We start from the raw sequence: 26,945 nt of genomic DNA on the forward strand, positions 1-26,945 counted from the left end.
TCTGTGAGTTCAAGGCCAGCCTGATCTACATAGTTCCAGGCCAGCTGGGGCTGTAGGGAGACCCTGTCTCAAAAAGACCAAAAAAAATTTTTAAAATTTTTATGTGTATGTATATACTGCCTGCATGTGTGTAAGTACACTGGTATCTTGCAAAGCCCACAGAGATCAGAAGAGGTTTTTGGATTCCCCTGGAGCTGGAGTTACAGTTGTTAGTCACTATGTAGGTGCTGGGACTTGAACTTGAGTCCTCTGGAAGAGCAACCACTGCTGTTAACTGCCAAGCCATCTCTCCAGTTCATTTGTCTGTTTTTTGAGATGGTGTCATGTAGGCTGGCTTGGAACTCACAAAAATCTGCTTGCCTCTGCCTCCTGGGTGCTGGAATTAAAGGCATGTACTAACATTCCCAGCCCCACTTAGAGATTTTATTTTTTATTTATTTATTTTAGTCTTTTTGAAACAGGGTCTCCCTGTAGCCCCAGCTGGCCTGGAACTCACTGTATGTAGATCAGGCTGGCCTTGAACTCACAGAGATCTGTCTGCCTCTGCCTCCAAAGTGCTAGGATTAATGCCACCATGCCTGGCTTTAAGATTTTATTTTTTATTTATGCATGTATGTATGTGTATGTGACAGGTATGCTGGTGCTTCAGGAGGCCAGAAGGAGGAGGTGTCAGATGTCCTGGAGCTGGAGTTATAGGTGGTTGTGAGCCACCCATATTGGTGCTGAGAACTTGGGTCCTCTAGAAGAGCTGCAAGAGCTCTTAACCACTGAGCCCCAACAATATATTTTTTTATTTCATTCATTTACTTTCACTGTGTGTGCACACAACACATACACACCATGCATACCATAGCACATGTGGAGGTCAGAGACAACTTTCAGGAGTCCATTCTCTCCTACCATGGGAGTCCTGGAGATCAACTCAGGTTGTCAGGCTTAGAAGCAAGTACTTTAAACTACTGAGTCATCTTTCTGGCCTTTCCCTGACACTTGTTTAAGCATGGCTGGGATGAAACCTGAGGCCTCATGCATGCTGTGACTACTGTATACATTGTGAGTTACATGGTTTAGACTCAAAATGTTGACCTTTTAATCAGTGTGATTCTAGTTGAATTTAACTTTTTAGTGTATAGAGGTGCTGTGAGTATTGCATGGGATCCTATGTCAGAGAATAAGTGCTCAAAAAATAGAGAAATATATAAATACAGTACTGAGCTACATAGGAAGGCCCTGCCTCAAAGGAAAATAGGTAAAAGAAATAAAAAGCAAAGCTTGTCATGGTGACACTCACCTTTAATCCCAGCACTCCGGAGGCAGAGGCAGGTGGATCTCTGTGTTCACAGCCCGTATGGTCCACATAAGTGAGTTCCAGTCCAGCCAGGGCTATATAAACCTTGTCTTAAAAAAAAAAAAAAAAAAAAAAAAAAAGAAAAGCCGGTCGTGGTAGCACACGCCTTTAATACCAGCACTTGGGTGGCAGAGGCAGGCAGATCTCTGTGAGCTTGAGGCCAATCTGGTGTACATAGCAAGTTTCAGGCCATTTGGGGCTACAGGCAGACCCTGTCTGAAAAAGACCAAAAGAAAAAAAAATTATTAAATGGTCTCCAGGTTCCAAACGGGGCTCCACTTGACCTGGGGCAGTGCACGTGCTTGATTAAAAATATCCCCCCCACAAAAAAAACCCAAAAAATCAAACACCAAAAAGCTTCTATCGTTCTAGGCCCTCCCGGGAGCCAGTCCAACCCAGTCCAGCCCTCCAGCCCTCTTGCTTAAACTCCCAGCACCTCCATCCCTCAGTCTAAGACGCGAAATGTGGCAGTCCAGGCGCTTAGCACCATGGGACTTGTAGTTTTGGGACTCACAGGTGTGGCCACTGGGGGAGGGGCGGATAGGTGGCTCTGCGCCTGCGTAGGCAGACGGCTTCCTACGCGAGTCTTTCAAGGCGGGTTTCTGTTCCTAGGCAGGAGCTGGCTATGGTGAGAGTTATTGCTGGTCTTTTGGGGAGTTTTCCCTTGAGTCTTGGAGCGGAGCCCTACCTAGTTGCAGGCCCTAATGCTTTTCATGAGTAAACAGAGCTGGTATTGATTTTTGCTAATAGGAAGTGGCCCGAGAAACTTGTACCGCTTTTCAAGTTGAGGTATAATTGAAATGTTCTCAAAAAGACCTTCAGGACAGGGCTGGGTTGTCCTTTGGGATTAGAATCCTGGCTGATTCAGTAAATATTTGTTTAGAGAGGCACTCAAGACAGCGAAAGTACTAGATTTAGCCGTGCGGGCTAAAAGCCATGTTTTCAAAGAGAGAAACATTGCGGGTCAGGTAATGCTTAAATTGGGTTATCTCTAGTAGTGCGGACTATTATGCCCATTGAAACGGAGGCCTCCGAGTGGTAGCAGAGCGTCCACTTTTCCGGCAGGAATAGGAGGGGAAGGAATCTGGAAGTTATAAGCACCAGGGTCTCCAGTTCCAACTACAACGTTTTGCGATCGAAAGGAAACGGCGTCCCACTAACTTCAGATGGCGCGAGGATTCATGATCGTGCCCTTTCCTAATTTTTCTGGGCAAGGAATCTCATCTCACTTAACTTCAGGTAGGGAAGGGCCGGGAGGGGGGCGGTGTTAGGCCCCCTGTTGGAGCTTATTCATTTTATTTAAAAAGTTATAACCTCGCAGGGCTTGTGGCGCACGCCTTTAATCCTGGCACTCGGGAAGTGAGCTGGAGGCTAGCTTGGTCTGCATAGAGCCTGTGGCTTGAACACAGTGAGACCATGACCACCCTCCCCCACCTCCCCCCCCAAACGTGGATGCTTGTGGCTTTTTTTTTTTTTTTTTTTTTTTTTCCAAAAAAAGTTTAAAAAATATTTGGAAAATAATAAAAAAGCAGACAACGGCTCTTGTAGGAAACCAGCCCGTATCTGGGGTATACAGTCCACCCAAAACTGAGTTCTCTGCTTTTTGTGTGCAAACTTTTCAGTTTGGGGTTGCGAGGAGAAAGTTCCACTTGTTTTTTGTTTTTTTTTTTTGGCTTTTTTTGAGACAGGGTCTCCCTGTAGCCTCAGCTAGCTCGGAACTCACTTTGGAGTTGGAGGCCAGGGTGGCCTCCAACACAGAGCTCCGCTTGCTTCCGCCTCCTGAGTGCTGGGATTACAGTACCACGCCCGGCTCAACAGTTCCACTTTTAGTTTTTAAATTTTGATTAAAAAAATTTATGTGTTAAAGTGTTTTGACTGCACGTCTTAAGTGCACCCCAGCATGCAGTGCCTGCGCAGGTCAGAAGAGGGCAGCGAAGTCCCTGGAAGCGGAATTATGGAGGTTATTAGCCATGTGGAACCAAACCGGCTCCTCTGCAAGAGCTGACCGCTGAGCCATCTATCACTCCAGTCACTATTTTTTTTTTTTTTTTTTTTCTGAGACAGGGTCTCCCTGTAGCCAGAGCTGTCCTGGAACTCACTATGTAGAACAGGCTGGCCTTGAACTCATAGAGATCCGCCAGCCTCTGTCTCTCACGTGCTGGGACTACAGGCGTGTGCCACCACGCCCAAGGGTTTCCTTATGTAGTCCGGGCTCTCCTGGTGTCTGGCTATACTGTTGCCTCGCCCTCGTCCTGCGGCCGCCATGCAGGGTTGGGGGGCAGTCTAGCTCTTAGCGTAGTAAGGGCTCAGTTATGGCAGAGGGGTCCCAGACCTGTTATGCACCAGGAGCACCCCGGCACTACCGAATTCGTACCTCCAGCAAAGATCTACACTCAGGCGTGCGCCAGAAACTCAGGAAATGCTGCTAGAAGGACCTACTGGCCCAGGACGCCTAAAGGGGCGGCACCTCCACCACGTGACTCAGCACAGCTTGGGTCAGGGTTTTCCTAGTGCCAGGTCACGTGTAAGGGCTGCGTTCTCTGATTGGTTAGGCTAGGCCAGTTTGAACCGAGTACGGAATCCGAGGCGGTTCATTTACGGCCGCGTTATTTTTAATCCCTCTCTTAGGCTCCCTCCTTCCGCGCGAGTCTCTGCAGAAGCCGCAGCGCTACGCGCTGTTGCTGCCGCCCGGCCGGGTAAGTGGGCTTCGCCCCGCCAGAGGCGCCGGGACCAGGCTTGCCCGGACCTCCACCGGCCTCTGGAACTGCGCCGTGCGCGGCCTGGTCGTCGGGGCCGCGCAGAGGCGAGAAAGGCCCGGAACCCGGTTGTGCCGGATCGCGAGGCTGGGAGAACGGGCTGGGCCGGGGAGGGGGAGCCGGGCGAGCTCAGGGGGTGGGGCCTCGGCACACTGCCGAGTCGGGGGTGCAGCGAGATGCGGGCCAGTTGGGCAGCTGGGGTCGGCCTGGAGGGGCTCTGATTGGGGGAATCGTCTGGGGACGTCGCGAGGATCGGGTGTGTGTGGCAGCCTGTGTCGGCTGGGCTTGGTTGGGTGTGACTGGGGGAGCACCCCCCCCCGAAAGTTAGGGCGGGGAAGCTTGTTGAGTCTGGCGGGGAGGGGCGTCAGGCCTGGGCCTAGAAGGCTTTGCTGGGTCTGTTCGTTGAGGGAAGGCTCTCCGGGAGGTGTTGGCGCGGGTTTCCTTGGCGGAAGCTTCAGGGGTTGGACGTAATGGGTTTCCGGCCCCAGGTTGGTGGTGGGGGCTTAGCGGACCTTGATTGTGGGTGCTGCCAGAAATCTGGCAGCAGGAGTTTTGCTGACTGGGACAGAGGGTGGGAGGGGAAGAGACTTGGCCAGACTTGACTGGGGCAGGCAGTGGGCACCGGTCCTGGGGGCTTCGGTTGCGGGTTGGGCGGTTTTCACTGGCTCTCATTCAAAGAAGCTTTGGAGACCTATCCGGGCATTGCTTCCAGTCTGGTTAAGGGAAATCACTGGACTGCATCTAGGCCGGAATGGGGAGCCTCTGGCATCTGCGGAGCTTGTAGGGCTGGTTTAGGAGAGGCGGCAGAGATTGGAACAATCTGAGTGCTTTCGGAGGGTGCAACTAGAGAGCTCAGAGACCAGGAAGAGGCTGGGAGCTGCCGGGGTTTGAGGACCAGATTGGGGGGGATCCCTTGGGGACTGAGACCGCATCCGGGAGACCACGGGGGCTGGGGCGCTTGCCCAGCGGCTGCAAGGGAAGCCATAGGTGCCGCAGCCGTGGGCGGCGGAGATATGAACCTCTGTGGGAAGAGGGTTCCACGATGGGCTCGATGTGGATCGGTCGGCCCTGCCAGCTCAGGTGGCCTGCTTCCATGCCCCCACATCTGCACTCCTCAGCCCAGGACTGCGAGCTCGAGATTGGCGCAGCTGGAGGAGAGTCGGCACTTGGGCGGGCGTGGATCGGAGGCCTCTGCGGGTCTGCCGAGGGCATCTGAGGCGGCATGTAGCTGCTGCCGTCTGTGAGACATATCCTGAGTCTCACATGGAACCCCAGCGACCCAGCGCTGACCCAGGCCCCTATCCCCGCAGCTCGCCTTTCGCCATGGACTGGCAGCCAGACGAGCAGGGCCTACAGCAGGTCCTACAGCTTCTCAAAGACTCGCAGTCGCCCAACACAGCCACTCAGCGCATCGTGCAGGATGTATCCTTTCCTTCGGGGGCTGATGGAGCTGGGCAGCTTTCTGTACCTTGAACATCAGAGAGGGAGGGGTCACTTCTTGATCTCGGTATTCTTTATGCTGCCAGAAAGAACGTGACATGGGCAGAGGATTAAAGGATTTAGAATTCTGGGTCTCATTCCCAGAGGTGCAGAAATGATGGGCATTTATGCCTGATGTTTACTGAGCATTTAATCTTTAAACTGTTAAAGTAAGTTGTGTGTGTCGTTAGTGTCCCCCACCCACCCATTTTATAGGTGGGTACTCAGGCTGAAAACGACTTAGCCAAACCCTAGGAACCAGTGAAGCCAAGATAGGAAATCTAGCTCTCTGATTGTAGTGCAATCTGCCCTTGTAGATGGGGGTAGATGGAGGACACTGGAGTTGCCACATGAGTTGGTTGAAAACTTTTTTTGCAACTGGCTGTTTGGATATATGTTTAAAAAAAACTTAAATGTTTAAAACAAGTTTCACTTAAAAATGAGTGGTGCATTCCCCCACCTTTTCCTACAGTGCTAAGGATGGAACCCAGAGGCTGGGACATGCTGGTCACATGCTCTATCATTGAGCTGCACCCTTCAGTCCCCCCTTTTTCTTTCTTTAGTGGTCCTGGAGATTGAATGGCTTTACACATGCATGCCCTTTACCACTGAGCTCTATCCCTGGACTGGTTTTTTGAAGTAGGGTCTTGCTTTGTAGCAAGACTAACTTAGAACTCAATATGAAACCCAGGCTGGCCTTGAATTCAAGGTGATCTTCCTGCCTCTGCCTCCCCAGTGTTGGGATTACAGGCATGCAGCATACCCAGCTAGCCCTCCTTTCTGATTGTGAAAAGCAGGCATCGTTGGTGTGCTGGGGACAGAACTGAGTAGCAGCTCACACTTTAGGAGAAGCAGGCTTTTTCAGCCGTCTCCTGTTCTAGTAAGGACACAGGGATTGGAAAGGAAATTTAGGCATGTTCCCTATTCCAAGTGTGAACCTGATGCTTCTGAAAAGGCTGTGTGGTACTGTGGGCATAGGAGATGCATCAGTGTGGGATCCCAGGATTCATTGGTCACTGGTGTTTTAAGGTATGTGGCAGTGAGGGAACATTGTCGGAGAAAGACTCCTGTCTCTCAAGTTCCTTATTGAGACAAGGTCTTGGTTGTGGTTCAGGCCAGCCTGGAGTTCAAGATCTCTTTGCCTCAGTTTTCCAAGTGCTGGGACCAATAGGCGTGCTCCACCATGCCTGGCTTCCCAAGTCCCTTAACAGTGTGCCAGAAACTTAAACAACTCAACCAGTTTCCTGACTTCAACAATTATCTGATCTTCGTCCTGACGAGACTCAAATCAGAAGGTATGATCTTTGTCTCTCCTTGTCCTGCAGACCCTGTTTCTCTCCCCTATCATAGCCCTCTGACCTCAGCCCTCTCCCTACAGATGAGCCAACCCGGTCTCTCAGTGGTCTCATCCTTAAGAACAATGTGAAGGCGCATTACCAGAGTTTCCCTCCTCCTGTAGCCGATTTCATCAAACAGGAGTGTCTCAACAATATCGGGGACGCGTCCTCGCTCATTCGAGCCACCATTGGTGAGGGGGTAGTAGGGGTCATCAATGATACACTAAGGTCTTATCCTGGGTCAAGAAGCTATTCAGTGTGTTTAGGGTGTTACTTACTGAAGGTGTCATTTGACCAGAAACTGAGGCACAGAGATGAAGGCCCTGTCTGGCAGGTAACAGCTTGGAAACAAGCTAGGCAGTAAAGGTCAGTGTCTCCCTTTCCTTTTTTCTTGCCTTCTTGCCTTCTTTCCTCCCTCCTCCCTTTCCTTCCATTTTTGAGATGTGGTAACCCAGACTGGCTTCAGATGTACCATCCTCCTGCTTCAGCTTCCTGAGTGCTGGGCTCACTGGAGTAGCTCAGTGTCCACAATTTTGTGACAGGTTTTAGGCTAAGTGCCAAAGGTCTAGCAGTTCCTCTGTCTTCACATAACAAACATTAGTAATGCTCCCTTGAGAAGATTCCTCTGCAGTGGGAATTAGTTAATCCATTAGCAGGTACCTTGCTGAGTCTAGGAAGGAAAGTCCAGCCACAGTACAGCAAGGTGACTAAGGTTTACTTGGTGCCATTTTTCCTCAAGGCTTTTCACTAAAAATAGGAGCATGGCTATTTTTTTTCCAGTGCTTTAAACTTTTTATTTATTTTTTGTGAGGACATGCACATACATGACCTGTGTGGAAGTCAGAGGACTCCTTGGACAGTCAGTTCTTCTTGCCTTCTGCTTTCTTGAGGCAGGGCTTTTGTTTCTGCTGCATAAACTAGTTGACCCAATAGTTTTCCACCTGTTCTTTGGTGTCTTCCTATCTTAGATATGGGAGTGATAGGATTACAAATGTGCACCATTGTTTGTATGGGTTCTGGGGAGCAAGCTGGGATCTTCAGGCTTATGTGGTACAGGTGCTTTTACCTGCTGAGCCAACTTTCCAGGTCCCAGAAGTTTTTTTCTTTTTTGAGGCAGGGTCTCAGTATGTCTCATTGACTGACCTGTAATTTATTGTATAGACAAGGCTGGCCTTGAAACCCCCGATGTTTTATAGCCATTGTTTTCCTTGATATCTGTCAGCTATAAAAGAGTTGCATTTATTTTTTTCTATTTATTTGTGTGTGTATGTCTGTTGCTGCATATGTGTAGAGGTCAGAGGATGTCTTTGGATATTGGTTTTGGTCTTTCACATTGTTTTGAGTCAGTATCTCTGATCATTCACTGCTACATAGGCTATGTAGGGTGTCTCTTGTCCCTGCCTCCCATCTTCAGGTAGGGGCAAAGAGATTATAGACTTTATATGATACTGGATCTAGCTTTTCTTTTTTTCTTTTTTGGTTTCTTTGAGACAGGGTCTCCCTGTAGACCCACCTGGCCTGGACTGGAATTTGCCATGTAGACCAAGCTGGCTTCAATCTCACAGAGATCTGCCTCCCAAGACTAAAGGTCTAGCTTTTTTTGTGTTTTCTGGGGATACAAATTCAAGTTGTCAGGCTTGCATGACAAGGGCTTTACTGAGCTATCTTCCTTATGCTTGGATGTCAGAGGGATGTGGATCTCTTGTGAGACTGAGACCAGCCTGGTCTATGTAGTGAGTTCCAGGCCAGCTGGGGTGGGAGGCCCTATCTCAAAAAAAGTAAGAACCAAAAAAATAATGGAAACAAAAAATTTGTGAAGGCCATTAAAAAAATTAAAAAAATAAAATCCAAGTATGGTACATGCTTTTAATTTTCAGCACTCAGAAGGCAGAGGCAGGCAGGTCTATATAGATTTCCAGGCCAGCTTAGGATATCTAGTGAGACCCTGTGTCAAAACAAACAAAAAAACAAAGAAAAAAAAATTTTTTTTTTTTTAAATTTTTTTGGGGTATTTTTGAGATACAGCCTCCCTGTAGCCCCAGCTGGTCAGGAACTCACTATGTAGACCAGGCTGTCCTTGAACTCACAGTGATCTGCCTGCCTCCACACTCACCTGAAAAAAAATTTTTTTTTAGTTACATTTATTGGGGACAGGTGAGATGGCTCAGTGGATAAGAGCTTTTGCTCTTGCAGAGGACCCGGTTTGATCTCCATCAACCATGTGATACTGAAAGTTGTCCTCTGATCTTTTAGCAAAATAGATTTAAGTTATACTGATCTTATGGGAAAGGTTATACATGTGCTATGGCACCACTTGCAGAAGTTGTTTTTCTCCTTTTACCTGTGGGTCCCAAGGATTGAAAAGGATTGAATTCAGGGTGTCAGGCTTGGCAGGAAGTGTTTTTATTTGCTGATCCATTTTTGCCAGCCTGTGTAGATTATTTTAAAGGAAAAGAGAGTTGTTTATGTATATCAAAGGAAAGCAAGCCTTAAAAATTAACATAATAGGGGCCTGAAGAGGTGGCTCAGTGGTAAAGTGTACTTGCTGTTCTGTTCCCAGTACCCACATCGGCCTGTAACCGCAGTTTCAGGGGATCCAGTGTCTTCTGGCCTCTGAAGACACCCATGCACGCATCCTATTCACTCAGACACACACGTAAATAAAAAGAATGAAGGTAACTCTTTAAAAAATTAACATATGCCGGGCATGGTGACACAAGCCTTTAGTCACAGCACTCGGGAGGTAGAGGCAGGTGGATCTCTGTGAGTTCGAGGCCAGCCTGGTCTACATAGTGAGTTCCAGGACAGCTGGGGCTACAGGAAGACTCTCTCAAAAAGACAAAAAACAAAACAAAACAAAAAAAAAACCCATAATGACCAGGCATGGTGGTGCATGCCTTTAACCCTAGCACCCAGGAAGAGGAACCAGGTAGATCACTGAGATGGAGGACAGTCTGGTCTACCTAGCAAGTTCCAGGCCAGTTGTGGCTATAGGGAGACCCTGTTTCAAAACAAAATCTAATTTGATGAAGACAGAAAAAGAGTATTTTGTCCTTTTTTTAGCTGAGAACCGAACCCAGGACCTTGCACTTGCTAGGCAAGCACTTGACCACTGAGCTAAAATTCTAACCCCCATAATAATAATAATACATTTGAGCTTGTGCCTTTTGAAAAGTTTTGGTATAGCTTCTCACTTCTGTAAAAGTGACTCTGACCCTATCCACGTCCTTTGAAGCCAGCAGGATGTGGACTTCAGGGGTGCATTGTAGGTACTAGGCTCCGCTCTAAAGTGCTCACAGAACTCTTTCTGGATTAACTATCAGGAAATTGAAGCAGTTGTGAATCCCAAATAATCAAGGGAAAAAATTGAGTCTTTGTGTGTCAGCTTTTTAAAAATTTGTCAATTTTTTTCTTCACCAATAGCTTTTAAAATTTTTATTTATTTGTATGTGTATGAATGCACTGCCTGCATGCAAGTGCACCCCTGTTGTGCAATGCTCGAGGTCAGAAGAGGACATTGGATTCCCCTGGAACTGGAGTTACAGAAGGTTATTAGCAGCCCTGTGGGTGCTGGGAATTGAACTTGGGTCCTCTTCAAGAGCAGCCAATGCTCTTAACTGCTGAGCCACTCTTCAGCCCTCTTACATTTTATTTTTATTATTTTTATGTGTATGAGTGTATTGCCTGCATGTATGTAAGTGGACCATCTGCGTGCAGTGTCTGCAGAGGCCAGAAGAGGGTGTCAGATCCCTGTAACTGGAGTTCTGTATGGTTATTAGTTGCCATGTGGGTACTGGGAATTGAACTCAGGTCCTCTGAAAGAGCAGCTATCTCTCCAGCCCCTTGTTTTTTAATTAAAATTTTTTGTTGTTTTTGAGACAGCTCCAAAAAATTGGCCTGGAATTCTATGTGGAGCAAACTGGCCTTGAACTCAGATCCACCTGCCTCTGCCTCTGGAGTGCACCACCACGCTTGGCTTAACTTGAAAACTTTTGTTTGTTTATTTGAGACAGGGTCTCCCTGTAGTCTCAGCTGGCTAGAACTTAACTGTGTAGACCAGGCTGGCCTTTAACTCACAGAGATCCTCCTGCCTCTGCCCCCAAGGTGGGATTAAAGGTATGGTTACCGTACCTGGTAACAGTGTTAAAGAAATTTAAGTTCTATAGAGGTGTGGGGTTTTTTTGTTTTTGTTTTTTTTTTTTTTGTCTTGTCTTTTTGAGACAGGGTCTCCCTGTAGCCCCAGCTGGCCTGGAACTCACTGTGTAGACCAGGCTGGCCTTGAATTCACAGAGATCTGCCTGCCTCTGCCTCCTGAGTGCTGGGATTAAAGGTGTGCACCACCACGCCTGGCTCCTCTAGAGGTGATTTAAAGTCTGGGGGTTTGGGGACATATCTAAGTAGAGTCCTTGCCGCACATGCACAAAGTTCTGGATTTGATCCCCAGCACTGGTCATCCCTGCAATCCCAGGGGATCAAGTGATCAAGGGCATTCTAAACTATGTAGTAAGTTTGATAGCAGCTTGGGCTACATGGAACCTGGTTTAAATAAGTGTACAGGAGGATGTGCATGGGTGCTATGCCAGTATTCTGTCTGGTACCTTCTGTAAGGGACTTGATTTTGGCACGTGTGAGGTCCTGGGATCTCATAGGAAGACTACTTGAAGAAGCCTTGGGGAAGCTTTAGGAGGTCAGTACTTTTTTTGAGAACAGGGTCTTTCTATAGAGCCCATGCTGCCTTCAAACTTGAACTCTTCCTGCCTCAGCCTCTCAATTACTAGCATCACAGTTCTTCACACTGGTGCTTGACTGAATCTAGTGTTTTCTATCACTTCCACTGAGGGCTGAGAGCACTGATGCACAGAGAAGTTTTGTGATGTGGCCAAGGTCAGCACAGTGAACAGGGACCTGTCTATTAAAAGGTGGCATCATCTCCACAGTCTGTTCACCTACCTCAGTACTTTCTAACTTTTAAAAAATATTTTATTATTTTTATTTCATGTGTGTGAGTGTATAAGTGCACCCATGTCATGCAGTGCCTGTGGAGGTTAGAAGGTTAAATCCCATGGAACTGGAGTTATGGATATTTATTAGCCCCCATTTGGGTGCTGGGATTTGAACCTGGGTCCTTTGTAAGAGCAGCCAGTGCTCTTAACTGCTGACCCATAGCACTTTTCTAATTCTTAGGAGTTGGCATCACCTGAGAGGTGGCAGTGGCGGCTTCTGCCTGTAGAAACACTGTCATATTGTGGTGTTGAATGACATGTGTGCACTGATCACTCCCAGCCTGGCTGCTCCATTGCACTCAGGCCTCAGATGAGATCCTCTATTTAGCACCCCTGGATTTCTATTCTTTTAAAATGTATCTTTATTTTATATGTATGAGTGTTTTGACTGCATGTATGTAAGTGTACTACATGTGTGCAGTGCCTCTGGAAGCCAGAAGAGAGTTGTTTGATCCCTGGGACTAGAGTTATGGAGGGTTGTTAGCTACCATATTGGTGCTGGGAATTGAACCCAGGTCCTCTGGAAGAGCAGCCAGTGCATTTAACTACTGAGCCATCTCTCTATAGCCCTTTCTTTTTAAACAATTTGTTGTAAAATGAACATTAGTTCCAGCATCAACATGTCCATTTTTTAGGTAAACATTTCCCTAGTGCTCTGTGTGTGTGGTATCTGTGTATTGATGCATGCATCCATGTCTGTGCAGGTATGTGTACCTGTGTGTATGTGGAGGCCGGAGGAGGACACCAGATGTACTGCTCTTTCACAGAATCTGGATCTAGCTGACAAGCTTCAGAGATCCTGCTGTCTCCACTTCCCACTGCACTGGAATATAAAGGAGTGTGCCACTATGCCTGGCTTTTTATGTGGGTGCAGAGATCTAAACTCAGGCCCTCATGCTTGCTTAGCCACTGAGCAATGTCCTCAGCCCCAACCCTTGGGTTTTTTATAGTCAAAGGCCTTTCTTCAGGCACAAAGCCTTGCCTGGCTTCACGCGTTGTTCCCACTACCTCCTTGCCCTCACTCTTTGTTGGCCTTTCTCTTCTGTGACCTGCTAAGGCTCATCCTGCCCCGGGCTGCCTCCTTAGCTGCTTTGCCTCCTCAGCTGCTTCACCTCCTCAGCTCTTTGCATATGTGTGAAGATGTTACCTGACCACCTGTTTTAATTAAAGTGGCCTTCTCCAGCTCAGCCTGGTGGTACAGGCCTGTAATCCCAGTTATTCAAGGGAGGAACACCACAAATTCAAGTCTTGTCTTGGCAACTTAATATAATCTTATCTTAAGATCAAAAGTTAAATTAAAAAGGAAAAAGAGGGTTAGGGATGTAGCTCAGCTTGCCTAACATGTGTAAGGACCTAGGTTCAGTTTTCAGTACCACAAAATACTAATTAAAAAAATTTTTTTTTCTCTTCCCCTTAGCCCTTAGTTAGTGGCCACCCAGTACTTTGACTTACCTATCTTTACCTCATTCATACTCTCCCTCTAGTTCTAAGAGTAGGTATTTTGGCCTGGATCCTACAACCTGGAACACGGCTGGCTCATTCCAGCACAGGAGATATGTGCTTAGTTGGCAAGAACCACCTGAAGAGGGGCTGTTGCTCCATGGTAGAGTGCTTGCCTAGCATTCATGAGGCCCTTGGTTCTACCCCAGCATCCCAAGAAAGGAGCAGGGTGTGTGCAGTGCTTATCTGGGGGAGACAGGGAAACCAGTGTCCTGGCTCCGGGTGGGGAGGGTGCAGGACTCAGTAGGCCTTGCCCACCATGAGCAGTCTCCTTTCTTTGGCTACCCCAGGAATTCTTATCACCACCATCGCTTCCAAGGGTGAGCTGCAGATGTGGCCTGAGCTGCTACCCCAGCTGTGCAACCTGCTCAACTCTGAGGATTACAATACCTGTGAGGTAGGTGACAAGCAGTGGCTTGCCTCATCCAAGCAGGGGCTTAGGCCTGGAACAGGAACCAAAACCATCTCTCCACTCTGTCCAGGGAGCCTTTGGAGCCCTGCAAAAGATCTGTGAGGACTCCTCTGAACTTTTGGATAGTGATGCTCTCAACAGGCCCCTGAACATCATGATCCCCAAGTTCCTGCAGTTTTTCAAGCACTGCAGCCCCAAGATCCGGTGGGTGCAGCTCACCAGGGCGTCCAAGGGTCTTGGAGGCAGTGGGCAGGTGTATGAGTTCAGGAGTGACCTACACCTTCACTGACCACCAGGTCCCATGCTATTGCCTGTGTGAACCAGTTCATCATGGACCGGGCCCAGGCGCTGATGGACAACATTGATACCTTCATCGAGGTGGGCCACCAGGCTTAGGGTGGGCAGGAGGAGACTGATGATCCTCAGGCAGCTGACCTTGCCTTTCCCCACAGCACTTGTTTGCCCTGGCTGTGGATGATGATCCCGAGGTACGGAAGAATGTGTGCCGTGCCCTAGTGATGCTTCTGGAAGTGCGCATTGACAGGCTCATCCCCCACATGCACAGTATCATCCAGGTGTGCATGGCCAATGCCAAGGGTGGATGGGTGGTTGGAGGGGGGTTAGGGAGCCACCCGCAGCCGGGCTAGGCCTCAGCATTTCCCCCCTGCCCCAGTACATGCTACAGAGGACACAGGACCACGACGAGAATGTGGCCCTGGAGGCCTGTGAGTTCTGGCTGACGCTGGCTGAACAGCCCATCTGCAAGGAAGTTTTGGCTTCCCACCTGGTCCAGTGAGTGTTTCTGCCCCATGCAAACAGCTTCTAGCTTTCCCTGTGCCTGTGTTTTATCTTCCCTCTGTGCTTGTCACAGCCCACCTGGTACATGTTTGTTGGTTTACTTTCAGTTCTCTGTATGTTGATTTTGTAGGAATGTAGCTTCAAAAATTAGGTAACAGAACAGAAACTAAGTGTGGTGGCTCAAACCTGCAATCCTATTCACTAGGGAGGCTAAGGCAGGAAGATCTCAAACAAATTTGAGGCCAGATTAGGTTACATAGTGAGTTCAAACAAAATGGAGCTAGTAGGGGGAAAGAAAAATAAAAAAACAAACTTTTCTCTAGCAAATCAGAGCCTCAGGCCTGGCTGAATCCAGGTGCTCAAAGGATATGAAAGGCATCTGTATAGTCTTGAATCTTCTGCTGGGTTTCCTTTCAGGCATGGCCTTTCCATGTAGTGCTATGGCCTTTTGCATCCTTACAGTTTGGGAAGTTAGTCTCTTTTTTTCTTTTTTGTCTTTTTGAGACAGGGTCTCCCTGTAGCCCCAGCTGTCCTGGAACTCACTATGTAGACCAGGCTGGCCTTGAACTCACAGAGTGCCACCATACCCGGCGGAAGTTAGTCTCTTAACATCTTAACAGAAGTCTAACAGAGGAAGAGCTCACCATTGTGGGGTGGGGATACTGAGCCAGGCAGACCTGCCACTCACTCAGGGTCTTCAACCCTCAGCCTTTGAATATTGTAGACATGTGCTACCGTAGCTGATTTGAACCCATTTTCCTTGATCAGTTTGGATCACTTGCTTCTAAAGATTGTTAAGAGACAGGGCTTCTGAGGAGTGAGACCCTCTTGAAATGTGTGACAAGAAGGTTGTATAGGTTTCCAAGTCCGAGGATCACATGGTCCAGCTCAGTATGCAGCTACTGCCTGCTTGTTCCCCACTGTGGGCCCAACAGCCTCATCTCTCAAAGTGTCCAGATAATTGGGTTGGATGTTCCCACCTTGTGTAGTGCTACGGGCCGACACTGTTTTTCAGGATTCTGACATTCATTGTGACCAGGTCTGGGTCCAGAGTCAGCTATTTGTGATAGGTCAGCTGGGTGTGGTGATACACAACTTGTAGTTCCAGTGTTTGGGGGTTGAGGGATAAAGTTCACTGTTTCTAGGCTAGCCAGAGCTATATAGACCCTGTTTCAAAAGGAGGGGAAAAAACGTTGTGTTATGTGGTCATAGTGGCTGAAAGTAGGTTGAGATAATTCCTTGAAGGGAAATACAAAGATATAGGACATAAGAGTATGGGCGTGCTGAACATGGTCTGCCCCTTGCTTGGCACTGCCACCCATGTACATCCTCTTTCCTGGCAGGTTGATCCCCATTCTTGTGAATGGGATGAAGTACTCTGAAATTGACATCATCTTGCTCAAGGTTAGCTGGGAAGTCCACTGCTGGCTGTGGGGCCAAGGCCATGGGTACTGGGCTGGGTATGCAGTCAATGCTGAGGAATTTGCCTGGTCTGGTCCCCAGGGGGATGTAGAGGAGGACGAGGCAGTACCTGACAGCGAGCAAGACATCAAGCCACGTTTCCACAAGTCACGCACGGTGACATTGCCCCATGAGGCTGAGAGGCCTGATGGCTCTGAGGATGCAGAAGATGATGACGACGATGATGCTTTGTCCGACTGGAATCTGAGTAGGTAGTGGGCAGCCTCCCCCAGGAGGGGATGAGAAATTGGTATGGAGCAGATTGTGAAGAATTGATTATGATGTCTGATCACGGACTGGGGCAGAAGGATTGACTGCCTGCCCTATGGGCCTCACTGAGTGAGCCTGTCCTCCATTTTTGTCCTTCAGGGAAGTGCTCAGCAGCTGCGCTGGATGTCCTTGCCAATGTCTTCCGGGAGGAACTGCTGCCTCACCTGCTCCCCCTACTCAAGGGCCTTCTGTTTCACCCTGAGTGGGTGGTCAAGGAGTCAGGCATCCTGGTGCTGGGTGCCATTGCTGAAGGTGAGTCTCCTGCCTGCCTGCACTTGATGGGTACCCACCTACCTGGACTGATTTGAGGGGTGTTATGTAGTAGATGCAGCTCCACAGTATAAGTTAGTCTTCCTCTTCCCCTTCTGATATTACTGCACACTCAGAACTCCCCTTGGTTGACCTGAAAGGCCCTCCCAAGATTCCTGACACCCCAACCTTCTCCCTGGTTCTTATAAACCTGGTTCTCCCTTGTTCTTATAAACAGCAGCCACAGTGCCAACTGCAGGTCCTTCTGTCCTGCCTGTTCCACAGGAGCACCCCAGGCTTTGGGGTTCACAGATGAGAACTTAACTCCATCCACACATCTAGTGCCAGAGCTTAGGCTTCATAGATAAGAAAACAGCCACACAGATTGACAGCACTTCCTTAGTCCCCAGTTTGCATCTGGCTCAAAGCTGATTTCTTCATTAGGCTGTCTGCCAGAATCCCAAGTGCTCAACCATAGAGTTTCCTTAAATTTTTGTTATTTATTTATTTATTTATTTATTTATTTTTAATTTATGGTCTTTTTGAGACAAGGTCTCCCTGTAGCCCCAGCTGTCCTGGAACTCACTATGTAGACCAGGCTGGCCTTGAACTCACAGAGATCCACATGCCTCTGCCTCCCGAGTGCTGGGATTAAAGACGTGTGCTACCACATCTGGCATTTCCTTAAATTAAAAAAAAAAATTTATTCTATTTGCACACATGAGTGTTTTGCCTGCATGTACGTAAATGCACCCATGTTGTGCAATGCTCATGGTGGTCAGAAGAGGGTACCAGATCACCTGGAACTGGAGTTGGAGACAGTTAGCTGCCATGTGGGTGCTTGGAAATGAGCCTGGGTCCTTTGCAAGAGCAGCCAGCACTTTCAAAAGCTGAGAATCTCAGCTGGGCGTGGTGGTGCACACCTTTAATCCCAGCACTCAGAGGCAGGCGGATCTCTGTGAGTTCAAGGCCAGCCTGGTCTACATAGTGAGTTCCAGGACAGCTGGGGCTACAGGGAGACCCTGTCTCAAAAAGACCAAAACAACAACAACAACAAAAAAAAGCTGAGACTATCTCCAGCTCTGCTTCTTTAACACAGTGTAAAGCCAAGCAAGGTAGTGGAAATTTGAGGCCAGCCTGGTCTATATCGGGAGTGCCAGACAAGCTAGGGCTTCATAGGGAGACATGTCAATCCCGCCCCCCCCCCCCCCCCCCGACAGTATGTCCTGTAGTTGGCATGACTTTTAGGCTCCTTTCCCACTATAAGACATGGATTATGACTTTGGCACATGTGATCACATTGGCACCCAGAATTGTCCTTCAAACTGTAGATACTAGGCAGCCAAAACTCTCAACATGTGTGAGGGTGACCAGGGTTGTGGGGTTGCAGCTTACTGGTACAAGACTTGTCTCATTTTTGACAGTTCCTAGGTTCCATCCAGAAATGGTTTAGTCTAAGAAAAGGTTTGTGAGTTAATATGACTTCTGCTTCCTCCCAGGGGACTGTGGGATCTCTGGTTTGTTGTGTTTTTTTGGTTTGTTTTGTTTTGAGGTAGGGTCTTGCTGTGCTATGATCCTCTTGCCTAAGACTACACAGATGACAGGTGTTGCCACCATACCCAGTAGGAGCAGGATCTCTTTGTAGAAAAGCAGGCCTTGAACCTGTGGAGTGTTTGTTATCACCTGTGAATATGTTGAGAAAGCTGTTAGGTGTGCAGTGTACTGTGTACCAGTGGGAAAGATCTTAGTGGGTAACAAACAGAAGGTAAGAGACGATGAAGAATGAAGAAAGCACAGATATTTCAGGTTTCAAGTGAGAAGTACTTCTATCCACCTATCCATCTGGGTCCTTGCTGTCTCATGAAGTCTAGTTCACTTTAATCCTGCACATTTTGATCCGCCCCCCCGCCTGCCACTTTGATGGAGTGAAGGCTGGCCTGGAAATCCTTGTAGCCTAGCTGGCTTGGACTTTGTAGCTGTCCTGCCTCTTTCCCCGAGTGCTGGCATTAGAGCATGAGCCACCATGCCCATCCAGAATCTGAACTGAGCAGATAGCTCCTCTACCAGATGCAGTGTAACTGCTATTTACCCTCTTGCATCTGCCTTTCATGGGCTCTAAAATGCCTTTGGGTTGGTTAGTTGACCTCCAAACTTCAGTTTTTGTACCCATCATGTGGGGTTGGATGCATAAGAGTGGTATCCTTGGTCCCAGCCTTGTCCAGGAGTCCATTTGAACTGGCCCTTCCTGTCTTTGGGTCACTACAGGCTGCATGCAGGGAATGGTACCCTATCTGCCTGAGCTGATCCCACACCTTATCCAATGCCTGTCGGATAAAAAGGCGCTGGTGCGCTCCATTGCCTGCTGGACACTGAGCCGATATGCCCACTGGGTGGTCAGTCAGCCACCTGATATGCACCTCAAGCCTCTGATGACAGAGCTGCTCAAGCGTATCCTGGATGGCAATAAGAGGGTGCAGGAGGCAGCTTGCAGGTGAGCCTTGACCCGACTCTGCAGTACCACCCTCCCTCAGGGAAGTGATGACATCTGTGACTGCTGACATGACACTGATCTCTGTCGTATTCGTACTGGCTGATCCCACATGCACCCTTTGCAGTTGCCCATGGTGCAACCCCACCTGTGCGGTCCACTAAGCCCTCTGTCCCATCCTCTCTCCTGCCAGTGCCTTTGCCACACTGGAGGAGGAGGCGTGCACAGAGCTGGTGCCTTACCTCAGCTACATCCTTGATACTCTCGTCTTTGCCTTTGGCAAATACCAGCACAAGAATCTACTCATCCTCTATGATGCCATTGGCACCCTGGCTGACTCTGTGGGTCACCACCTCAACCAGCCGGTGAGACTCTGGAACAGCCCCCTCTACCCTATCCATATATCCTTTGGCATCTGATGTCCTGGTGACTTTGTGTCACATGATAGTGGTCATGACTTCTTCAGACAGACCACTCAGCCCTGCCTTTGCCTTCCTTCCTTCCAGGCTAGTGGGAAAGGTAGACAGACAGCATGATAATGTTGTGCTGGGGGAGTGCAAGGGCCTGTGGGAGCAGGAGGCCCCACTCAGGTTCCTGGCAGTGGGAGATGGGGAAAGGTGTACTGGGGACAGACAGATGAGAAAGGCCTACAATATAGAGTCATAATCAGGAGGCTAGATGGATCTCAAATCTTCACCCTTAGGCACAGCACTTCCTGAGTCAGGTCACCACCTCTACTCAGGGAGCCCAACTTGCCACTTCCTCTCCAGGAGTACATTCAGAAGCTGATGCCCCCACTGATCCAGAAGTGGAACGAGCTCAAGGATGAAGATAAGGATCTTTTCCCCCTGTTGGAGGTGAGTCAGTTCACATTCCCCCTCAGAATCCCCTCCTGACCTGAGCTCATCATCTTTGCCCTCCTTGCCAGTGCCTGTCATCTGTGGCCACTGCCCTGCAGAGTGGCTTCCTGCCCTACTGTGAGCCTGTCTACCAGCGCTGTGTTACCCTGGTACAGAAGACATTGGCCCAGGCCATGGTGAGTCCCCTGAGCCCCCTGTCCACTTGCCCAGACCCTACCCAGACCCTGGCCTGCTTCCTTCATGTGCCCAATCTGTATCCAGATGTACACACAGCACCCTGAGCAGTACGAGGCCCCTGACAAGGACTTCATGATCGTGGCTCTGGACCTGCTTAGTGGCTTGGCTGAGGGCCTGGGTGGCCATGTGGAGCAGCTGGTAGCCCGAAGTAACATCATGACACTGCTCTTCCAGTGTATGCAGGTGGGTGCCCTACACAGACAGCACCTAAGCTAGGCTCTACCCAAGACTAGGAAGGGAAACATGCTCAGAGGCCTTTTTTTCTAGATAATGACTACACATGGTAATGGCTATAGGCCATCAGGGGAAAAAGCTCTTAATAAAAAATAAGTCAGGTGTGGTACACACGCCTTTAATCCCAGCACTTGGGAGACAGGCAGGTGGATCACTGAGTTCAAGGCCAGCCCTGTCTCCATAGCCAGCTGTGGCTATAGGGAAACCCTGTCGAAAAAAACAAAACCAGAAAAGGACCAGATATAATGGCACACACCTTTAATCCCAGTCAGGTGACAGACACAAGTTCTAGGGCAGTCTTTTTGAAAAAGGGAGAGGGGGTGGACTGGAGAGATGGTTTAGTGGTTAAGAGCACTGACTGTTCTTCCAGAAGAACAAATTCCAGCACCCACATGGCAGCTAACAACTGTAACTGTAACTCCACAGTTTCAGGGGATCTGACGTCCTCTTCTGTCCTCCATGGGCATTGCACCACACAGGTGCACTTACATGCAGGCAGTAAACACAAAGGACCTGTGTTCAATTCCCAGCATCCACATGGCAGCTAACAACCATCTGTAACTCCAGTTTCAGGGGATCCCATGTCCTCCTCTCGTCTCCATGGGCTTTGCTTGACATGGGTGCACTTAATATACATGCAGGCAATACATTCATACACCTAAAATAAAAGTGAAAAATAATGGCTCAGCTGGTAAAGGTGCCTGCCACCAAGTTTCAATTCAGTCTGGGACCCACATAGTGGAAGGAGAGAAACAACCCCTACAGGTTGTCTTCTTCCACATGTGCTTGGCACATGCACCCACACATACAAGTATGTAAATACACTTGTGTATACACACACAAAGGTTAAGTAGCCGGGTGTGGTGGTGTACACCTTTAATCCCAGCATTTGGGTAGAGGCAGGTGGATCTCTTGAGTTTGAGACCAGCCTGGTCTATATAGTGAGTTCCAGGCCAGCTGGGGCTGTAGGGAGACCCTGTCTCAAAAAGACAAAGAAAAATAAAAAAAAACAAGTGCTTAGGCCAGGTGTGTTGTTGAATGCACTTGTGAGACACAGGCTGGTAAATCTTTGTGAGTTGGAGGTGAGCTTGATCTATGTAGTCAGTGTCAGGCCAGTCAGGACTACATAGTGAGACCCTGTCATAAAAAAACCCCATAAAACCCCCAAACAAACAAAAGAAACATGGAGAGCTGGGAATATAGTCAATGGTAGAGTGTCTAGCGTGTGTAAATCTTGGATCCAAATCCCAGTACTGTGTTCCCCACCAACCCATCCCTCGAATAAATGGGATGGCTCACTGGTTCTGACCTGACTCCCCCCCCCCCTCCATGCACGCACGCGCACACACACACACACCAAAGATATATGGGAGCTGAGGCTATAGCTTATAAAATGCTTATAAAATGCAAACAAGGGAATCAGAGTTTGATCCCTAGTACCCACATAGAAAGCTGGGTACAATTATACAGAGGTGCCTATTATCCCAATACTGGGAAGATAGAAACAAGAGGATCCCTGGGGCTCTTTGGCCAGCTGGTCTAGCTGAATTGGTGAGCTTGGGTTCAGGGAGAGAGACCATGTCTTAAAAATAAGGTTGGCAGTGCTGGAGAGATGGCTCAGCGGTTAAGATCACTGGTTATTCTTACAGAAGACCCGGGATTCGAATCCCAGCACCCACATGGCAGCTAACAACTGTCTATAACTCTAGTCCCAGGGGATCCGACAGCCTCTTCTGATCTCTTGGGCATTGCACGACACAGGTGCACTTACGTAAATGCAGACAATACACACATAAAATTAAAAACATAAAATTTTTTTTAAAAAGTTAAAAAAAATACGGTTGGATGGGGCTGGAGAGATAGCTCATTGATTAAGAGCACTGGCTGCTCTTACAGAGGATCCAGGTTCAATTTTCAGCACCTACATGGCAACTAACAACTGTCTGTAACTCCGGTTTCAGGGGATCTAGCACCCTCTTCTGACCTCCACAGGCATTGTACAACACAGAAGCACCTACCTACATGCAGCAATATACTTATGCACATAAAAATAAAAACAAATAATTTGGACAGAGACAGGTATGGTGGCACACTCCTTTAATCCCAGCACTGGGGCGACAGGCAGGATCTCTCTAAGATCAAAGCTAGCCTGGTTTACTACATAGCAATTTCTAGGCCAGCTGGGGCTGCAGAGAGACCTTTTCTCAAAAAGACAAAAAAAAGGTTGAACAGCAATTGAAGAAGATGCCTAACATTGACCTTTGGGCCTCCATATGTACATAGACCAGAACATTTACACACACAAATGCATACAAAGTAAAAAGTAAAGGCATGGTTGTGAACTGGAGAAAGGCAGGCAGGAGGATGATAGGCTTGAGGTCAGTCTGGGTTGAAAGACCATGTCTCAAAAAAATGAGTTGGCATATAATGCCATTGCCGTTTTGTGTTGCTAGGGATGGAACTGAGGGCCTTGAGTATGCCACATGCTCACCATTGAGCTGTTCCCACAGGATGTTGCAAAGGGGCTAGAGTAGGAAGACTAGCACAGTTAAGGGACAGCCCTGAGCCTCAGCCTTTGCTCCAAGGACTGCCTTTTCAGCTGGCCTGGGTGGGAGGAAAGGAGCCCTGCCACTCTGCCACCTCTCCCACCTCCAGGATTCCATGCCAGAAGTCCGGCAGAGCTCCTTTGCTCTCTTGGGAGACCTCACCAAAGCCTGCTTCATCCATGTCAAGCCCTGTATTGGTAGGTACCTCCCCTTGTTCCTAACCTGGACCCCAGCCCTGGCCTTGAATGTTGGACACACACCCTGGGAGGATCATGACCGAATTGGGATGTATTCGTACTGTCTGATGGGGCCTGGTCAAGCCAGTTCTGGAGCTTACCTTTGATGGCCTTCCTGCTCAGCACCCTTTTTTCTCCCCACTAGCTGAGTTCATGCCTATCCTGGGCACCAACCTGAACCCTGAGTTCATCTCTGTCTGCAACAATGCCACCTGGGCCATTGGTGAGATCTGCATGCAGATGGGTAAGTGCCCTGCAAGTGACAGGCTTCTTTCCATTTGTCTCTTCCCATCCTGGGGGGCCAGAGCATGACTCTGATTTCCCTGACACAAAGGTCAGTTATAAGATGGCATAATAGTCTGTGCCTGTTGGGCTATCTCATAATTGTCTTTCTGCAAGGCCCAATGGGATTTGATTGGGTGACTTTGGCCTCTTGTCCTTCTGGAGGACCAGGCAGTGTCATCACAGCAGGGCACGTAGAGGGTGGGCCTGTCACGACTTGGCTGGGGGCATCCCAAGGAGCTTCCTTGTTCTCTTGGGTTGTTGTGAGCCAGTCTGAGTGGAAGTGGGGTTTTAGAGGGCAGCCATACCTGGCTGGCCCTTTTGTGGGTGGATTGGGCCATGTAGGACTGTGAATGGCTGGTCCCTAGGGGCAGAGATGCAACCCTACGTGCAGATGGTCCTCAACAACCTGGTGGAGATCATTAACCGGCCCAACACTCCCAAGACACTGCTGGAAAACACAGGTGAGTGCCAGGGGTAGGTTGCCAGCCTCTGGAAGTGGGGTTCTGAGCAGGGAGGGGAAAGAACCAGGGAGGGTGTCAACACCTAGAATGGGACTCTGGGAGAAACTCCAGGCAAAATACTGGCCTTGAGACCTGGGAAGAGACCCAGACTTGGGGGAAACCTTGGCTGGGCAAAACTCAAGGCCCCCAGGCTGGCCACAGGGCCACAGGAGTGTTCCCTTGGGGCCCTTGGGGCGGGGCTTGGTGCCTCCTGTCAGAGGCCCTGCCACGTACCGTCCCGGGGCCACTCGGGGTTGCAGGTCGCCTGACGAGTCCCTCTGCCATTCCAGCCATCACCATTGGCCGCCTGGGCTACGTGTGCCCACAGGAGGTGGCACCCATGCTGCAGCAGTTCATCAGACCTTGGTGTGTGCCTACCTGGGTGGGGCCTGCTGGGGGTGGGCAGGACAGCTGTGTTCCCCAGCCCTACTCCCTTGATGCATGTGAGGGACCTACCCACTGATGCCCCTATTTTTTTCACCCCTTGTCCATGCTGACCCAGCCTCAAGCTTAGCCACTGACCTACCCTTCCCATTCCCAGGTGCACGTCCCTCAGAAACATCCGGGACAATGAGGAGAAGGATTCAGCCTTCCGTGGCATCTGCATGATGATTGGTGTTAATCCTGGGGGCGTCGTGCAGGTCGGAGCAGAAGGGCTCTGAGGGAAGGGTTGGGGCTGGCTTGGGCGGCCCCTCACATGGGATGCATCATGTTTCAGGACTTTATTTTCTTCTGCGATGCTGTAGCCTCCTGGGTGAGCCCGAAGGATGACCTTCGGGACATGTTTTATAAGGTGAGGCTCCTGCTTGTCCCATGGGAGTCCTGGGGAAGGGCTCCAGTCAAAGCCTAAAATATAAGGGTCTCCCAAAGTAGTAGAAAGCAGGGAAGGAAGAAAAAAAAACGTTGAAGGAAACTGCAGGGCCAGTGACTAGTCAGTTTGCCTCAGCCAATTGTCACCCTGCCTTACTGCAGATCCTCCATGGCTTCAAAGACCAAGTTGGGGAGGAGAATTGGCAACAGTTCTCAGAGCAGTTCCCACCACTGCTCAAGGAGAGGCTGGCAGCCTTCTATGGGGTCTAGGTGAACGTGGAGACCATCAGGTGAGCAGGCCTTGGGCACCCAGGGCATTCTGGAGGCTGTCTTAGGTGAAAGGAACACAGGCCTTGACCCTCCCTTTCCTGTGCAGGTTTCTGTCTACGTCATCGTCGGAGGGATTGCTGGGGAGCGTGCTGCGTCCAGAAGTCACTGTGCCCTGGTCAAGGGGGGTTAGGGAGGAGTAAGTGGGACCCAAATCTAGATGCTTCCTGTCCGTTCATCCGACGGTCCACCTGCCCCACCGAGCCTGACACATGGGCAGGTGGGTGGGGTGTCCACACTCATCCTACAAACAGGGAGGGGGGTGGGACTTCTTGGCGGCGAGAACCCCCTGGGTTCTAATCTACGTCATCTCAGGCAGCCCACCTGGGCCAGCCATGTGGGAGGGAGGAATCCACAAGGCCGACTGAATCCAGTGTCCGATGAGGCAAGGGGATTGCAGGAGGGGAGGGGGGGTTCCTTGTAGAGAAGCAAGCGTACATTCACATGTACACGTGGCCACACGCATGTGCGGGCACTGCAGCCAGCTAGGCTGGACCAGCCACCCCACCATTTCCTCGACTGCATGGAGACAGTAGAATTAGTGAACCCGAGTTAAGCCTTATGGCCTTCCGTGTACCCTGCATCTAGAGTATAAGAAGCTTCTGCTGTTTTGCCAGATCGGTGGTGATTAGGGAGGGCTGGGGGGGGGTAGGGGACCTCAGCTGGGACCCTAGGGTGGGGGGAGGAGGACAGCCACCTTGGGGCTGCCCTAACAGCACGTGCACGCTTTGGACCTGCTCCACACACTTCTGCCAGCTCTGTGGCAGCCTCATTTAGTGTGTCCCCATCTTTGTCCCATCCCAGCCAGCAGCAGAGTGGGGGCCATTGGAGCAGCTGGGTTTCCCTGAGGCTGCCCTGTCCCCCATCCTTTCCTGTGCTCTTTAGGTATTTGAAGGCATGAGCTGGGAACTTTTTCCCTTAAGAGATCTGGGGGCACCCAGAGCTGCTGGCACCTCCCGTTGCATCTCTCTGGAAGCAGTTTCAGGGGTGGTCCAGTTCTCTGCTTCTGAGAGCCTCCTCAGGACCTGGGGCAGGTGCATTTGTTTGATGAGGACAAAGGACAGGTTTATTCCGTCCAGCAAGGAGTAGCAGGGCTTAGAGAAGGGTGGACCCATTCCCTCGACTGTGTTCTGGAACTTACTACTCATCACAGTGCTCAGACCCTACCAGACTGGGACACCAATGAGAACTTTCTAGTGATTGGTTGGGGATGCCATCAAGGTGGGAGGGGTTCTCCTAGAGGAGGAAGGTGTGGTTATTTCCAAATTGACTGGTCACTGGCCCTGCAGTTCCCTTAAACGTTTTTCTTTTTCTTCCCTGCTTTCTACTACTTTGGGAGACCCTTATATTTTGGGCTTTGACTGGAGCCCTGCATCTCAGGGCCTGCTCCCTCCATCCTTCCAAGGTCCTGGACCCCATCCCATCTGGGCCCTCTGTCTTCTCTCAAGCAGGGTATGCCCTGCCTCTATCCCCAGAGGCACCAAGTGCACATTCCATAACTCAGCTAGTCATCCCATCCCCTCCAGCCTGAAACTTGAGCAGGTCTCTGAAAGCCATTTGTAGGGGGAAAAAATTAACTTTTTGGTAATTCCAGTTCTTTGGAGCATCCTCTGCTGGGTCTTGGGGTGTACTGATGGATTGGCTGTCTGATGGGGTTGTAATTATTCCCCTCTGTTCAAGGTGGGGGGCTCCAACCACCTTCAGGGAAGGGGAGCCTGATTCTTCTAGTTTTCCGTTTTTTTTTTTTTTTTTTTTAAGAAGGCTTTTTAATTTTTTAATTTTTTTTTTGTTTGTTTTTTCACAAAGGAA

At 49.4% G+C, this 26,945-nt stretch overlaps 1 protein-coding gene and 1 non-coding gene across 8 annotated transcripts; both read left to right on the top strand.

The window, feature by feature from the left end:
- Positions 1–1,907: 1,907 nt before the first annotated feature.
- Tnpo2 (transportin 2) lies at positions 1,908–26,890 on the top strand. Of its 7 annotated transcripts, XM_017794954.2 has the most exons (27): positions 1,908–1,976; positions 2,414–2,587; positions 3,977–4,044; positions 5,415–5,526; positions 6,803–6,878; positions 6,962–7,111; positions 13,714–13,820; positions 13,906–14,039; positions 14,132–14,213; positions 14,288–14,410; positions 14,509–14,627; positions 15,977–16,037; positions 16,137–16,302; positions 16,464–16,616; positions 18,879–19,104; positions 19,295–19,466; positions 19,872–19,958; positions 20,030–20,137; positions 20,223–20,381; positions 23,088–23,175; positions 23,360–23,458; positions 23,865–23,960; positions 24,260–24,365; positions 24,541–24,640; positions 24,718–24,792; positions 24,972–25,099; positions 25,186–26,890. In XM_017794954.2, the coding sequence occupies exons 4-26, from the start codon at positions 5,428–5,430 to the stop codon at positions 25,077–25,079; spliced, it is 2,694 nt and encodes an 897-aa protein (XP_017650443.1). In that variant the 5' UTR covers positions 1,908–1,976; positions 2,414–2,587; positions 3,977–4,044; positions 5,415–5,427; the 3' UTR covers positions 25,080–25,099; positions 25,186–26,890. The 7 variants fall into 7 exon arrangements, with proteins under 7 accessions (XP_017650443.1, XP_029413210.1, XP_029413214.1 ...); XM_029557350.1 differs by lacking the exons at positions 1,908–1,976; positions 2,414–2,587 and having other exon boundaries at positions 24,290–24,365; XM_029557354.1 differs by lacking the exons at positions 1,908–1,976; positions 2,414–2,587 and having other exon boundaries at positions 24,290–24,365; positions 24,972–25,073.
- LOC115068016 lies at positions 19,143–19,212 on the top strand. The gene has a single exon (XR_003847386.1). It is a non-coding gene; the product is annotated as a small nucleolar RNA SNORD41 (small nucleolar RNA).
- Positions 26,891–26,945: the final 55 nt, after the last annotated feature.

Source organism: Nannospalax galili, unplaced genomic scaffold, assembly GCF_000622305.1.
Source record: "Nannospalax galili isolate Female #2095 unplaced genomic scaffold, S.galili_v1.0 scaffold47, whole genome shotgun sequence".
NCBI classification, from domain to species: Eukaryota; Metazoa; Chordata; class Mammalia; order Rodentia; family Spalacidae; genus Nannospalax; species Nannospalax galili.